This window comes from Fulvia fulva, chromosome 5 (genome assembly GCF_020509005.1).
Source record: "Fulvia fulva chromosome 5, complete sequence".
Classification (NCBI taxonomy): domain Eukaryota; kingdom Fungi; phylum Ascomycota; class Dothideomycetes; order Mycosphaerellales; family Mycosphaerellaceae; genus Fulvia; species Fulvia fulva.
In genome coordinates this window covers 152,955-167,625 of record NC_063016.1, presented here as the reverse complement: position 1 = coordinate 167,625, position 14,671 = coordinate 152,955, and the positions used below count along the sequence as shown (strand labels likewise).

Below are 14,671 nucleotides of genomic sequence, written 5' to 3'. Positions count from 1 at the left end.
TTATTTCCCACTCTTCGCCCTCGCGCTTCGAATCCGCTTCGCCGGCGGTGCAGGTGAAAGAACGTCAGGTACAGGTCCTAGGTCGTCCAGCTCACGCTTCCTCGTTCTTTTCACGGGAAGCGGATCTGGATCGGTCGTCTCGGTAGGAGCGGCCTTTCTCTTGCGTGACTTGCTCGCCGTGTCTTGTAGCACTGCCGGATTGGAGTCGACGGCTTTCGCGTTGGGCTGTTTGGAGTCTGCGACGGTCGTTCCGGAGTCATCACTCACTCCTGCCAGCTTACTAGGCTGCACCGGGTCAGATGACGAAGAGACATCGAATTTGACCTTCTTCTGCTTCCTACCGGGCCTCTCGTTCTCGGTCTTACTCAACGGTGCAGATCGCTTCTTCGAATCGATAGGAGAACCTGAGTGCAGAGGCATCTGCGTGGCTTTTCTCCCTCCTCGGATGCTCTCACCAACGGCGCTATCCACTGGCGAGTCTTCCATATTGGCAGATCCAGCCTGCTCGGTGGTTGCGATACTCGAAGCGTCATCGTCCTCTTCCAATGAGACACCCTGCCCCGACAGCCAGCCTGAGAGTGCTTCGTTACCAGTCTCCGATGTGACTTTGCCAAGCAGGGCATCGGTGAGCTCGTTGGCAGCATCATCGCCGCCTTCTCCGGACATCATCTTCAGCATGGTCTGCATGAAGTTCTCCTTATCCGCGTCATCCATGGCCATGGTACCGAGCTTCGCTTCGAGAGCAGCCTTCAGCGCAGCCTCCATGTCTAACCCGCCTTCTGGTTCATCTTCCCATTCTTCGTCTTCAGCTTGACCGTCTTCATCATCCTCCATATCTTCCAACCCTTCTCCCTCTGCAGCTTGTTTCATTGCGGCCGGCATTGCTTTCTTCAGTATCGCGCCATCCTTTCCAGCGAAGCGAGTCTTCCAGTCCGGCAACAGGCCAAAAGTTGTTCCCTCCTTCAACAGTGGTGGATCCCGCCTCCAGTTCTGGTATCGCTCTGCCAGGCTATGAAACAGCACTGGCTCGTCTTCACGATCCCACTCATGTTGGGTCAACCTGCCCTTCGCGCTCGTCTTCTGCCTCTTGTCTGGCACAGCTTTCTTCGGGCTCGTGTGTTTCCTCTTCTTGCCTGCATCCTCCGGTTTCCTCACATGATAATCGTCGTATGCATCGTCAGCATACTCGAGATCGTCCCAGTAGTGGTATAGGTCGAAGTCGAAGGCCTGCGCATCATTTTCGTAGTTGTTACCAGCATAACCCGGGTCGGGTAGTTGGCCTTCTGCTAGTTCATCCTACACATCACAATCGTCAGCCGTGCCTACAATCCCCACGAGGCGGCTCATCATGCATGTGTCCGAAACGCGTGTCGGGATGTCCAAGGATATCTGCGACATACCGCTAGCTCGATCTCATCCTCCATGTAGAACCAGGCATCGTCCATATTAAGCAAGTCGCCATCCTCGAAGTCGTGATCGTCGGCCATGATGTCGAAGGCGCTGCAAGAATTTGCGGAATGCAAAGTCGCCGATGTGTGATGGCAGTCTTATGGTCGTGCTCGTCTGCTCCGCAAGCAAGCGCGGGGCTCGACGGATAGCTGCTTGCTGCTGCTGCTGCTGAGATGTCGTGCAAGCATGCGCGCGATCGTCGATATGATTGTCGTCCGATGTAAGGCAGGAGTAGACGCGTGTTCAGACAAAGAAGATGCCCAAAAATTTGTGGTCAGACGTGACGTCGAAGCTGAGGATGTACAGTATACCGGCTAGACTGCCATGTCGGTAGATGGAACGTGATCGCGCGCGTGGGAGTGGTCGTGTCTTCGGTACAGGTGAAGTGGCACAACATACGCGGACGCCATGTCACGGAGGACTGGGGTGGCATTGGTCCACCGTTGCTGCAGGGAAGATGTGGGGTCGAGGAGTCTCAAGGTGTTCTTGTACCACTTTCACTCGATGTCAACTCAACACCAAGGCAGCTTGATCATCGATGAAAGGCGCATGGCTTGCAGTGTACAACAGCCGATTTGGTATATGACCTCGCTATCGCCAGAGGACGCGCGCGCGAATATGTCGCGTCGATCCTTCATCGCGAGAAAACTTGATGCCTCAGGTGACTAGTGTTGAACAGTATGGCCCCGTTCGCTGGGACAGGATGACCAACAAGCCTGATAATCACCTCAACGTGTCGACGAGGGCGATTGCCACGGCCATTGCAGACTAAGCGCAGTTTGGGACGAGGAGGCTGTGCCTGACCGTGCAAGTCAGTAGACAAAGGCACATGCTATGCCGCGCAGGAATCAGTCGTTCGGAGAGGCATGTCCCCTGTGACATCGACTATCAAATCTCGGAACACATGGTCAGAGCGAGTCCATTCCCTAAGACCCATGATCCAACTTGTAGTCGGGACAGATCCATCTCTTGCTCCAAAGGCCGGCGGCATCGCGCGATCTTCCTTCCTCAAGCGTGCGCAATGCACTGCAACACGAACACTCTCCAAAACCCCCGTGCTCAAACGCACCACCCCCCTTACTACTCATCAACCATCTCAACCCCCTCAATCATCATCAATCACAATAACCTCCACCTCCACCTCCACCTCCCTCTCCTCACCCAACCCATACTTCCTACGCACCCACTCCTCCACCTCCCCCTCCTCCACAACCAAATACCTCTCCACCCCCTCCCTCGCCACAAACTCCCCCAACCTCTCCACACTCGCACGACTCTTCCCACTCGTATTCACAATCAACCACGCCCGCTGCCACTTCAGCATCAACGACATGAACCCCGGGAACCCTTGCGCGCACTGCTCATACGCCTTCAAGCCTGCGTCTGCGTTGGAACCTTTTGCGCCGACTTCTAGGAGGAAGATGATGGTTATGACGAGGAGGTGTTTTAGCGGGTTGGATTCTTGTTCGACGGGGGTTCGGGTGAGGATGTATTCGACGTCTTCTCGGGTGAGGAGATGGGGATGGGTTGTGAGGACTTGTGCAAGGTGCTCGATCGCCTCGTTCTGAATGGCGGGGATGCCGTATTTCTCGCCAAAGATCCAAAGGTCGATAAGCAGCATCTTGCGCTGATTGAGCTGGGCCTCACCCGCGGTGGCGACATTGATGGGGCGGAAGTGGCCTTCGTAACACCAGCGGACGAAGACTTTGATGGCGGTCGCGGCGGAGTCGACCTCGAAAGTGGCTACATTAATGTTAGCTGTTTGGGTTTGTTGTGTTCGATTGAAGGGAAGTAGGTAGTACCTTGGCCGTCTTCACCGACTGCGCTGGGTTTATCGACGACTTGGGCGAAGAAGGTGGAATGGAGGGCGAGGAATCCCTTGTTGATGATAACTTGCTCGTTGGTGCCTGTGGCTATCAAGATGACGCGCTCCGTCTGGACGAGGCGGTTGTGTTGGTCGGCGGTGAGTTGTAGCATCTTGAGGATGTGCAATGTTGCTTGTTCGGACTGATCGTTGGTGTGGCTGCTTGCGAATGTGTTGTGATACGTGGTAACACAGCTGTAGTTGTCCTTCGAAGTGTGCTGCGATAAGGAGTGACAATAGTAGCCGCAGGCAGCCACAATACACCGCTTTTTCGCAATAACCCATGTTCTGATGCGCCGACTGAAGATCAAGTGAGTGCAATCCCTTTAGCTGCGAAGGCGGGGCTGGGAACAAGAGGACCGATTCGAAAGCCGCTCGGGATGGAAGCACATAATCTTGAACATTCCGCATTATTACGCAGCTCTTGTGCTTAGAATGCACCCCTAAACTGATCTGCCAGCCCGCCAAGCACTCCTCTCCGCCTGCCTTCACCTGAACCCTCCCGATTTGTGTCTACACCAGTGGCTTGTCCGACTTCACCTTCCATTCTTCTTCTCATTGTGTTGAAGCGCTCTTTCCGAGTTGCATCACTTCCACCAATCACCCACGTCGGCACCCGCCATGCTGTTACCCCAGGGAGGATATCGCGTCTGTATGCCAGTCCCACAACCCACCCAACGGCTGCTGCCAGAGCCGAGCCTGGAAGTTGTGCTAAGGCTAGTTGTGCTGGGAGCAGATAGCTCGTCGCTTTCGAAGTGAGCATGATGCCGTCGTCACCGGTGCCCAGGCCGCTCGAAACTCGATATTTGTAGATGTAAGGAATTGCGGCGTGGTACTGAGCTAGAAGTGAGAACACGAGTGGTGTTGGTCCTGCTGGGAGGTAGTTGATTCTGCCGAAGCTCAAGGGTCGTATGACTAGTGTGAGCAGGATCGGTGGAAGTATGGCGTTGTAAAGAAATGTTGACAGGATGAAGGACTACCTACCTGTTAGCCGAGACTAACGAGGCGTGCATGATTTGGGAACGTGAAGCATACAGCAAACTTCCTGCTACCCCAGAGCCGCTCAATGACGCGCAGGTTGTACAATACAGCCGTCGTGAAGAACACTTCTGTGCTGTTGGTGTAGCATAGCTGCCATATAAACAGTCTCCACCATTGCCAGTAGTCGAGGAGATGTGGCCTGACGTCGATCCAGAAGTAGTACTTCGTGTCTGTCAGGCTTGCGAGGAAGGATATGATGACGACTGCCGTCACGAGCAGCTTTGTCACCGGCGCATCTTTGAAGCCGGAAGCAAGCATCGTTGCGATGTTGATGTTGTGGTTCGAGGCGGTTGTAGAGATGCGGTCGATGTCGGTGCTGGAGCGGTTCTGCCAAGATGTCGATGCAAGGTACGGCTCGTATCGCATTCGCGTGCCGGGCGGTGTGAAAGCTGAGGACGGCCAAACCTCACTTGCAGCAGCGTTCCTCTCCCTCTTCTTGTTGTCAACACGTCGCAGACTTTACCTCCACGCGTGTCGCAGGTCGTGCGAGTGAAGGTGTGGATGTGATGGCATCTGCTGAGAGGTAGATCTGTTCTCCAGAAAGATGGCGTGAATGAGTACGACTCGTGATACAGTCCTTCTCGTTCAAAGTGAGCATTCGAAGTGCTTACACCACAGCGACACCCATCATACCTGCTTCTCTCGACCATAAACCCACCCTACGCTTCGATATGCCGCGATGACGTATGCGCCGCGAAGTGCAACGATGAAGATGATCAAGAGGAAGACAAGACCAAAGGCGAGACCACCAAGCTCCGACTTGTACTAGCAGTCAGGCATGGCTGACGATACTGTTCAGATCACACCTGTTGTGCCTGGTCAAGTTGCTGGAGTTGATCGCTGAGCTGCTCCAAGTGGTTGAGGTCTCGTTCCAGCTGGCGCCACCGGTATGGTCGATATATGCGGTGGTAAAGGTGCCGGGTAATCTCTGTGACAAGGGCAATGCAGAAGAGCACCGCCAACCAAGTGGGAGGATATTTTGGAGAGTCTGTCGATAACATTTCTGGCAGGCGTATCTCGCTGCCCGCATCACACTTGCAGACTTTGCGCTGGGAAGAACAATGGTGCCTGACGCCTGCCTGAACCGCAACTTCCTGCCTTTGCAACCTGCATCACTTCGACCATGGAATCTACGGTCCATAAACGCACATGCTGGACATCAGACACACCCCACGACCATCCTCGACAAGTTACAAGAATGTTTGGACCACCATGGCACCCATACCAACCTCGCCGGCCTCGAGTGCTGGCTTTGCCTCGGCAAAGGGAAACGCCCAGAAGTAAGTGTATATATGTGCTCAGAATTTCCCTGTTCTCATCAATACCACACAAAGTACGGTAGCACAGCAGATCCATTCTTGCGCAACTCTGAATCATCTCAGTATAGAATCACGCCCGCTAGGTTCCCAGAACCTCCGCATAAGGCTCTGAGAATTCACAACACAGTTCGCATTAAGTCTTCGGACCTTTGGAGCGTCTATGGGAACACGTGTGAAATGTAAAATCACCATGTTGGGGGTTTTCAATAGCGGCCTTTGGGTCGGAATCTTTTTGCACTTGCGGGGTTCAAACCTGGTAGGGGCGACCCGTGGAGATGCGACGAGGGAGTCGAGGACGGTGAGTAGACTTTGCTGATGCTCGTCCTTTTTGTTCATGTCTGCTTGGGCACATGTGCTTGCCGGGAACGTGGTGGGAGAAAGCTGACAAAACTCGACTCTCGTGGACACCCACCATACTAGCAACGCGACCGCTCGATCCGCACCTGCCTCGCCTCGCTGCTGCGCCAGCACCACAATGCACGCACCTTCGAAAATCAACATCATACTACCTAGTGACGCAGAACAACAGCACAGCAAGTCCCAGATGAAGCACTTCTTGCGACCCTCTAGCCCACAGAAACCGACAGGAGTTGACACAAGCAATGCCACCGCTTTCATGTACGCCCTATCACAGCTCTCGCGACACAGCGCTCCCACCATCGACTCATGAAACAAATCCTGCGCACACCAGCAGATGTCCACCGGGAGGAGCATATTCGAGTATCCGCAGAAATGGCAATAAGACCAGTGCTTGCGTATGGCAGGCTCCTTAGAGCCGAAGACTGGCTCTGGCAGTGCCAATTGCCGGTCTACGAACCACCACACCCATGGTATGTTCAGCTTCATGGCCACTGTTGCCACACATCGAGAGCATGCTAAGCCAAGCCACGTTCTGAAGATCCCATCATATGATGGCCTTTGTGCCACTGAGCTGGTACGCCCTATCAAGGGCGAGGTGCACTGCCTTCGCTTGTGTTACACAAGGCAGGCGCAGCACGCCACCACGTCAGCAGCGGCGTAAAAGTCTTCCGTTGTCTCATCGCGCGAGGTCGCGAATCCAGCCTGTTGGACTACTCCCAGCGCACGAACCTGCTACAAAACAACACCCATTGACGTTCCTGAGTCGACGTAATATGGAGCATACCGCCAACCACTTTCGCTACACGCCCTTGAGGAAGAAATGTATACGCCTGGTCAAGTTTGGCTCAAGAACCACCCACGAGCGCATCCACCTCACTCTGATGGAAAATGTTTCGTACGACGACACCACCTTGAGCGAAAATAAGCGGCGAAAGTACATTGCTCTTTCCTACTGCTGGGGCGATCCGAACGGTAGAGTAGCCATCAAGCTGAATGGACGCAATTTCGAGATCACTCGTAGTCTGCACGCAGCGCTGGTCGCCATCTGGGCACACCACCGGGTCTTCGATGCATACTGGATTGACGCGATATGTATTGATCAAGGAAACGTACGGGAGCGCAACGTGCAAGTGGCGCGGATGTGGCAGATCTTTCGCTACGCAACCAGGGTGTTTGCATGGCTGGGAGACGAAGACGCATCAATGGTCTCGCTGGCTCGGAGATTTGACTGCATTCACCACCAACTTCCTGAGAGGCTGGAAGCAGAACCTCCGGGGGGAGATCAGTGGAGCACGGAGGATCCCATCGATTTCATGGTCCACACCTTACTGAGGAATCCCTACTTCTCACGCACCTGGATCCTGACCGAGTTCACACAGGCCAAGCGCCTTGATCTTGTCTGCGGATCTATGCGATGTGACTTCCAACACATTGACGCTCTTCTGGACATGGAAGAGGATACCACAGTGAAGAGGACGAACTCTGCAATACATAACCGCCATCGATTTTCGAGATTCAGCAAGGAGTACCTCACGGGCCGTTATGATGAGAGTAAACAGTTGCAAGCATTGGAAGATTGCATCATATCCTACTCGATGACAAGTTGCCAGAATCCAAGAGACAAGGTCTTTGCGATGTTGAATCATCCTTCCAACACAATCCGCCCACGAGGCAGCCGAGCGCGTCATTTACGACCAGACTACTCAATGGACGAGGACGAGCTCCTGGTACGTACTGTGGCGTGGATCAATGACACCTGCGAAGATTTTGAGAGAGGCAAAGAGTTCCAGAAGGGGCGCCACAACGAGATCGATCTTGGGGTCAACACGCCTAGGATCGCATCATATGTCGTGGATGCACTTGGAGTTGGAACGGATGTGGTAGATGAACGAGCATTTGACACTTGGTTGGTTGCTCATCACGACTGGGTTTGTCTACCTTGTCGAATTAGATTACTGGATGGGACTTCCGTGCTACGCGATCAATTGCTCGGTACCTTTCTATTCAGCGCGGCCCGCAAACTAGAGTAGTGGCCATCCTGGGTGCCACTTCACGGTCCCATGAAACAGCAGCCGTCAAGATCCTCCCTAAGTGAAACGATCCTCCTTCTCCGCCCTCTCAGCCTCGCGAGCCTGGACCTTCCTCCTCTCAAGTTCACGTGGCGCGACCCAGCTAGGAGTGTCGCCCTTCAAGGCCGATTCCTCGGCAACCTCAGCCTTGCGAGTGTCCTTCTTGACCTTGGCAGCTTCCTTCTTCGCCTGGCGCTCTTGGACCTTTGGATGAGGCGTCGTGGGAGACCTCAATGCCTCCTGTTACGTTCGAGTTAGCACAAGACCGTACATCGGGACGTCTGAGATGACATACCTTCTGCTGCTTCTTGTTCTGTGTCTTCTTTGTCACTGCTTGGCGGACCCGGGCAACGGCGCCTTTGACACCACTGCCACCGCCGCCTCCGGTTCTTCCACCTGGCATTTTGGTTGGTATTAGTCTGGCTGAAATAGTTGACTGTGTTGCGGCAGGCAAAGTGGAGACATGTTGCGATCCACTTATGGCTCGCGACCAGCAAGTGGGTAAACAAAGGCGAAGCTCATGGCTTCATCTAGAAACAAAGAGGACACACAACACGTGTTGGTTCCACGAGAGCCCTTTGAAAGTCGCACTGTCGATAGTACGCTTTGGTCAACACCCTGTTCGTCTCGATCACATGTTTCTTGTCAAGCTGTGACAGTCCATTCGGGCACAGGGTCTGCTGCAGTGATTTCACGGGTCTGCAGGCTCTAGTCTGTCTCGGACCGTTCACTGTAGTCTGCTCACACTATAATATGCTGAATGCAAACACCATTCACCTCGTCTCATGGCTATCTTGCCGGCACTCTCCCGACGTGGTATAGCTCCTTTCCGAATACCGAGGAGGATTTCTGGGGAAAGCCGAGTAGCGGCGCGTCATGATGTCGATCGCGTCGTGTGTGTGATCTCCAAGCTTCCCATGCACTCCAGCTCATCCTCTCACTATGTCCTTGCATACAGCTCAGGTTCTCCGCAATACGTACTGCTCGCCCCTCACACATTTGCGACGCGAGAGTGGTTCAACCTGCAAAACGCCTGCAGTCGCCCAGGAAAGCCGTCTGGAATCTCTGGATACGAGCAGCATTACGAGCCACCAGCCAATCGAACGCGACAGCAACGTGCATGTAGGGACTTTCAGGAAGGTCAGTGGCTCAGTGCTGCGTACACTCCCAGATCAGACACCAGACGGAGCAATGGAGCAGGTCCAGGGCTGCGAAAGAGGAGATGAGAAGCATCCGTGGCTGACATTTGCGGAGGCACAACCCAGACCACCACCCATTGCACCCACCTGAAGAAGCACCAGCACCCCGTTTTCTGTGACCCGCAGTCATCATCTGCGCGGTTGGTGGTAGTCGTCGTGCTACCAGTGTCTCAGGATGTCGCGCTTCAGTGATCGCATCTTTGAGTACAACTCCCAACTTGTGAGCATCGTTTACTCCCTGCCAAACACCCTCAACCCGCTTGCAAATGCTGAGTATACCCCCGAGGACGCTTTCACACTCTACCACCTGATTCAGGAAGAGACGGGGAGTAAGAACCGATTCGATGGACCCGCCTTACCTGCTCTAGGCCATGCTTTGGCTGGGGCTGTTGCGAGTGCCCTTTCGAAGAGTGTTGTCTACCCCATCGATACGATCGTCACGCGGATGCAAGTGCAGAAGGGACTGAAGGGCGAGAAAGAGGCAGACAGTGCGGCGAATGGGGCTGGTGTGGAGTACAAAGATCCCGTTGATGCGGCGAGGAAGATCTACAAGAACGAGGGAGGACTGTCTGCTTTCTACGCAGGCCTGAATAGCGACATCGCGAAACACGTTGGAGATGCCTTCCTATTCTTCCTGGCATACAACGCGGCGCGAGACCGACTTCTGAAGCAACAGGGCGGAAAGCAGTTGAGCGTGGCCACAGAGCTGGGCGTCGGCGTGGTGGCAGGAGCCTTGAGCAAGGTAGTCACACAACCCATCTCAAACATCGTGGTACGCCAGCAAACAGCAGCCCTAACATCAGCCCGAGATCCCACCTCCAGCTCCTCTTCCAGGGACAATCAGAGCGTCCGCAACATCGCCAACCAAATCCGCAGCGAAAAGGGCCTCGCAGGCTTCTGGTCCGGCTACAGCGCCCAGCTCATCCTCACCCTCAACCCAGCCATGACCTTCGCCGCAGACAACATCCTCCGTTCCCTGCTCCCAAAACGCTACCGCGAGAACCCCTCTGCAAGTCAGACTTTCTTCATCGCAGCCCTCTCTAAAGTCATCGCAACCTCCCTAACCTACCCCGTCATGCTCGCCAAATCTCGCGCCCAAGCATCCAGCTCCCCACCACCGTCCCCATCCTCCGACAACGACAGCGATCCCGAATACCACAAGATCGACACTACCGCCTCGCCCACTCAACTCCGCCTGACACAAGCCCGCCGCGCCCTACAACAAACCTTAACACAACTATCCCGTCTCCTCGAAGGCCAAGCCGCCTTACTCCGCTCCCTACGTAAAATCTACGCCCACGAAGGCCTGGGCGGGTTATACTCCGGCCTAGAGGGTGAAGTCGTCAAGGGCTTCCTGCAGCATGGCTTGACGATGATGGTCAAGGAGAATGTTCACGGTGGCGTCATTCAGCTTTACTACGTCTTGCTGAAGTTGACGAAGAGGTGGCCGGCGGAGTTTAATTTGGAGACCGTGAAGAAGGATGCGGAGGCTGTGGCGAGGGATGCGGCGCACAGGGCGGAGAATGTGGGTGTTAGTGTGGCGGAGGGGGCGAAGAGTTTGGGGAGGAAGGTGAAGGGGGAGTGAGTGAGTGAGAGAGAGAACGGTGTCTTGGATACGAGGACGGGAAAAGCGATGATGGTTATGAAAAGGGTGGTGGAAATGGTGTTTGATCTACTACTGCGACGATACCTCACCATACTTACTCTGTACGATACTATTCACGATATAATGAAAGACTGCCTACGACTTGATGCCCATCCATCGACGATACATCCGTGCTGACGTGTGCATAGACATGTTCTTCCTCTCATTCATAAACAGTATCGATATCGATAATGGTAGGTTATGAACAATAATACTTTATGCCCCGAACGACATGAACTGCCTGCCTGCCTGCCCGCCAGCCAGCCAGCGAAAGACCCAGTTTGCCAACCTTGCCTTTTCCTTTCAATTCCCGCCCAAAAGTGCCAGACCAAGATGCGCCATGTCATAACCACCCCCAACAGCCAGCCCCCACTGTCCTGTGCCCAAAATGTAACACTAGACCACTCTGGACGCCATGCACCATGCTCAAGAACAATCTGCCCAACACCCTCCATCTCGTGTCGTCTCCCCCGTCGTAGAAATTGCATGCATGCATGAAGCTCTCTCAATGGCCTCCTGTCGAATTTCATCCTCCCATCTTCAAAGTGGCAAGCAAAGCTCCGACGTCGTCCAAGGTGTCATCCTCGTCCTCGTTCTCTTTGCCAGAGTCGTGCCCATCGCGATCCAGATCCTTCAGGCCGGCGTAATATCGTTGCTTCCCCGTCTTTCGCGTTGCAACGGCATACTATTCCGTCAACTCTTCAGTCGTGGGAGCAACATTCTCATCATTTCCACCCTCATCATCACGCTCATGCTCATGACCCTGCCCTTGCGAGCCTCCCTGCTGCCCTAGCCGTCCATACGCATCCGTCATAATCTCATCTTGCTGTTGAATCATCTCCTTTGTCCTTTCCCGCTCTTGCTGGCGTTCAATCTCCAGATTCGCCGCATGCACCTCTTGCCGTATCCTCTCTCGTTCCTGAATTGATGAAGTGTCGAACCCGGGGTGTTCTTCGAGATCGTCGTATAAAGGACGGTCGCCGTATGTGGGGTCTTCGTAAGGTTGGATGCCTGGACTGCTGGCGGTGGAGGTGGAGGCGAGGGTGGAGGTATCGTCGATTTCGGGAGGTGGTGCGAAGTTCCAGACCTGGGTGATGTTAGTATCGATAAGCCATAAAGGGAGGAGCGAGCTTACCTCCATGACCGTCTTGCCGTTTCTGCTCGCGAGCACGACAGCCTTTTCTTCCTCAAACACGACCCTCCACACCGCCTCAGCAGGGCTACCAAGCTCTCTGACCAAAGTGCCACGATGCAGATCCCACACCTTCACTCTGCCATCACTACCACCAGAAACAATGCGGCTGTCATCAAATTGCAGACTCGTGACGCTATTATCGTGAGCCGCCAGGCGATGCACAGCAGAGTACGTCTGCAAGCTCCAGACCCTTACACTCCCATCACTACCACCAGACACTAAAGTGTCATTGCGAAGCTGCAGCTGGCCGACCAGCGAGGTGTGACCCTGTAATTGCGCCAAACAACGACCATCCCGAGCATCCCACACCCGCACGCTGGTATCAAGCGAGCCGGTCGCAACACGACGGCCGTCAAACGCCACTGCGTAGATTTGGCTAAAGTGTCCTTGCAGAGAACGCAGGCAGCGTCCTTCACTTATCGACCAGATCCTGGCGGTAGTGTCGTACGATCCCGAGACGACCAGATCGCCGTGAACTTCCAGGCAGCGCACAGAGGCTTGGTGTCCTACCAGAACGTGCTTGCAGATACCTTTCCGAATGTCCCACACTCGCAGCGTCGTGTCTCTCGAACCAGATATGGCGATGTTGGGTCCACTCATCTTCAAACATCGCACAGTGCTAGTGTGGCCTCGCAGCATGTGTTGAGCCATGCCTGTTGTGAGGTCCCAGACTCGCACGTCCCTATCGCAACCGCCGGAGACAAGAGTATTCTGGTACGGAACCATGGCCCATACGCCCATGACATGGCCTTGCAAACACCTCAAATGCCGACCTTCAGTATCAAAGACGTGAATCTTGGCGTTATCAAGAGCAACGATGATATAGTCCGGCGTGAGATGCAAAGAGGTCACTACTCCTTGATCAGGCGTGATTTGCCGTGTTTGCACATCGCCGCCATGTCGCCAGGCAGTCTCCACCTGGTATCGCTGCTTGAAGTGACTTCGATAGCTGAGGGCTTTGGGTCTTCGTCCTTTCTTCGAGGAAAATCCTCTTGCGGCAAGCGTGGGCGGGAGCGCTGACGGTACTGCACTCATACTCACTCGTCGTGTCAAATCGGGTGCGCTCGATGACAAACCCACGAAGGAGTTGCTGTGCTGTTGTAGGAAGCCATGATATCCGTATGGATGCTGGTGTTGCGGATTATGATACTCTGCTGGGCGCAGTATCGGTCGTGGGGGTGACGCTGGTGTCTCATCCGACATTCTCCTGTACGCATGTCGCTCGCACAAGCTCTTCCAAGCCATATCGTCACTCACCAATTCACGCCATCTCTTGCTGACCTGGGAACTCCTCGCCAATGTCCTTGCGTCATCGATAAAGGTCAATATCCGTAGACATAGCTCGTTCGGTAGTGTTGTGAAAGGATCCCTCTTCAGCCTAGGTCCCACATACTGCGCAACGAATCCCAGCGTCTTGCCATCACACATGTTCAGCAGTTCACTGAGCAAACGTTCTCGCTCGGGGTTGTCCATGTTCGCGAACTCATTACGCAGATGTCTGTAACCGGAGCTGTAACTTCTGGTGGAGTTGGTCGCGCTGGCTTGTGCAAGCAGTTCATCATCATTCAGATCCAGCTCCCCAATCTCTTCGCGCGGATCTGCAGTACTCCAATCCGGCACTCGCTGCTGTGGCGTCGGACTCGGCGCGGGCGTCGGTGGGCTCGCCGGAGCAGAAGGTAAAGTGTTCCCGGGTATGACATTCGGGTTGGTAGGAATGGGTATAGGCATGGTAGGAATATGGCTGGCAGATGATGAAGGAGTCGTTATTCGCGGTCGTACGGGGTTCTTGCCGTGTCGCGAGGAGTGAAAGCGGTTATTGTGTGATTGTGAGGCCATTCGGGCCAGAGGTGAAGTGCTGTGCTGAGTCTGCTCGACTTCGGGCTGAGGGTAGTTGTAGTCCATGATGTTGGAGGAAGGCCGTCTGGTCGCTGGATCCCAATCTTCGCCGTCCATGTCTTGTTTCCGCTCTCCTCTCACGCGCGGTGCTCACAAGCACGCAACGTCGCCCTTCACAGAAGTCTCACCGGTCTGCCGCTGGCCTTTCCGTATGTACACGTCGTCGGCTCTGATCGGCGTATGGAGTCCTTACTCGACGATGACAGCGCCTCCCAGCCTTCCTTCGGCTCGTGCCTCCGCAGGTCTCGCTAGCGCATGCTTCCTCTTTGGTGCGGTGGGGATATCGCGGTGGATAGAGGCTCGTTGCGTATGATTAAGGATGTGATACCGTAGTCGTCGTTACACAGAAGCGGTGGCCCAGCTGCGGTCCAAGCCAAGCGTCGGCACTCAGCAGCGATCCTCGACCAGGGATCGATCACGTTGTTTCCCAGGCCAAGCTTGACCAGAAAGCACCAGCTGCTGCGCTTATATAAGTCTTTGTTTCGGCCGGCGAATGACGTTCGCGGGGGAGTCGTGCGGGTGTGTGAGGCAGTGGGCGTGTGTGGTGAATGCAATGCAATGCCATACAACTGACGTGCTGTGAAAGGTGAAGATGCGGACGGGTAATGCGAGATCAGGCCAGTCCAAGCGCCAG

The 14,671-nt window shown here is 54.6% G+C and overlaps 7 protein-coding genes across 7 annotated transcripts; 2 read left to right on the top strand and 5 right to left on the bottom strand.

Moving 5' to 3' along the window:
- Positions 1-1,487, bottom strand: CLAFUR5_05429 (uncharacterized protein; the record flags this gene model as incomplete). Its single annotated transcript, XM_047904577.1, has 2 exons — positions 1-1,296; positions 1,401-1,487. 2 exons carry the CDS (start codon positions 1,485-1,487, stop codon positions 1-3), a joined length of 1,383 nt encoding a protein of 460 aa, XP_047762747.1.
- A 1,067-nt stretch (positions 1,488-2,554) lies between these two features.
- Positions 2,555-3,426, bottom strand: CLAFUR5_05428 (uncharacterized protein; the record flags this gene model as incomplete). The annotated part of the gene is made up of 2 exons (XM_047904576.1): positions 2,555-3,192; positions 3,252-3,426. The coding sequence occupies 2 exons, from the start codon at positions 3,424-3,426 to the stop codon at positions 2,555-2,557; spliced, it is 813 nt and encodes a 270-aa protein (XP_047762575.1).
- Positions 3,427-3,743: 317 nt separating this feature from the next.
- On the bottom strand, positions 3,744-4,612 carry CLAFUR5_05427 (DSC E3 ubiquitin ligase complex subunit 2; the record flags this gene model as incomplete). The annotated part of the gene is made up of 2 exons (XM_047904575.1): positions 3,744-4,289; positions 4,349-4,612. The coding sequence occupies 2 exons, from the start codon at positions 4,610-4,612 to the stop codon at positions 3,744-3,746; spliced, it is 810 nt and encodes a 269-aa protein (XP_047762740.1).
- A 2,194-nt stretch (positions 4,613-6,806) lies between these two features.
- CLAFUR5_05426 (uncharacterized protein) lies at positions 6,807-8,063 on the top strand (the record flags this gene model as incomplete). The annotated part of the gene is made up of 1 exon (XM_047904574.1): positions 6,807-8,063. One exon carries the CDS (start codon positions 6,807-6,809, stop codon positions 8,061-8,063), a length of 1,257 nt encoding a protein of 418 aa, XP_047762479.1.
- A 57-nt stretch (positions 8,064-8,120) lies between these two features.
- On the bottom strand, positions 8,121-8,505 carry CLAFUR5_05425 (uncharacterized protein; the record flags this gene model as incomplete). Its single annotated transcript, XM_047904573.1, has 2 exons — positions 8,121-8,342; positions 8,398-8,505. 2 exons carry the CDS (start codon positions 8,503-8,505, stop codon positions 8,121-8,123), a joined length of 330 nt encoding a protein of 109 aa, XP_047762741.1.
- Positions 8,506-9,476: 971 nt separating this feature from the next.
- On the top strand, positions 9,477-10,829 carry CLAFUR5_05424 (Peroxisomal adenine nucleotide transporter 1; the record flags this gene model as incomplete). The annotated part of the gene is made up of 2 exons (XM_047904572.1): positions 9,477-9,521; positions 9,588-10,829. Coding segments are annotated over 2 exons (1,287 nt in total), but the record flags the coding sequence as incomplete, so codon positions are not given.
- Positions 10,830-11,631: 802 nt separating this feature from the next.
- Positions 11,632-14,094, bottom strand: CLAFUR5_05423 (F-box/WD repeat-containing protein 7; the record flags this gene model as incomplete). The annotated part of the gene is made up of 2 exons (XM_047904571.1): positions 11,632-12,033; positions 12,082-14,094. The coding sequence occupies 2 exons, from the start codon at positions 14,092-14,094 to the stop codon at positions 11,632-11,634; spliced, it is 2,415 nt and encodes an 804-aa protein (XP_047762742.1).
- Between the last annotated feature and the right edge of the window lie 577 nt (positions 14,095-14,671).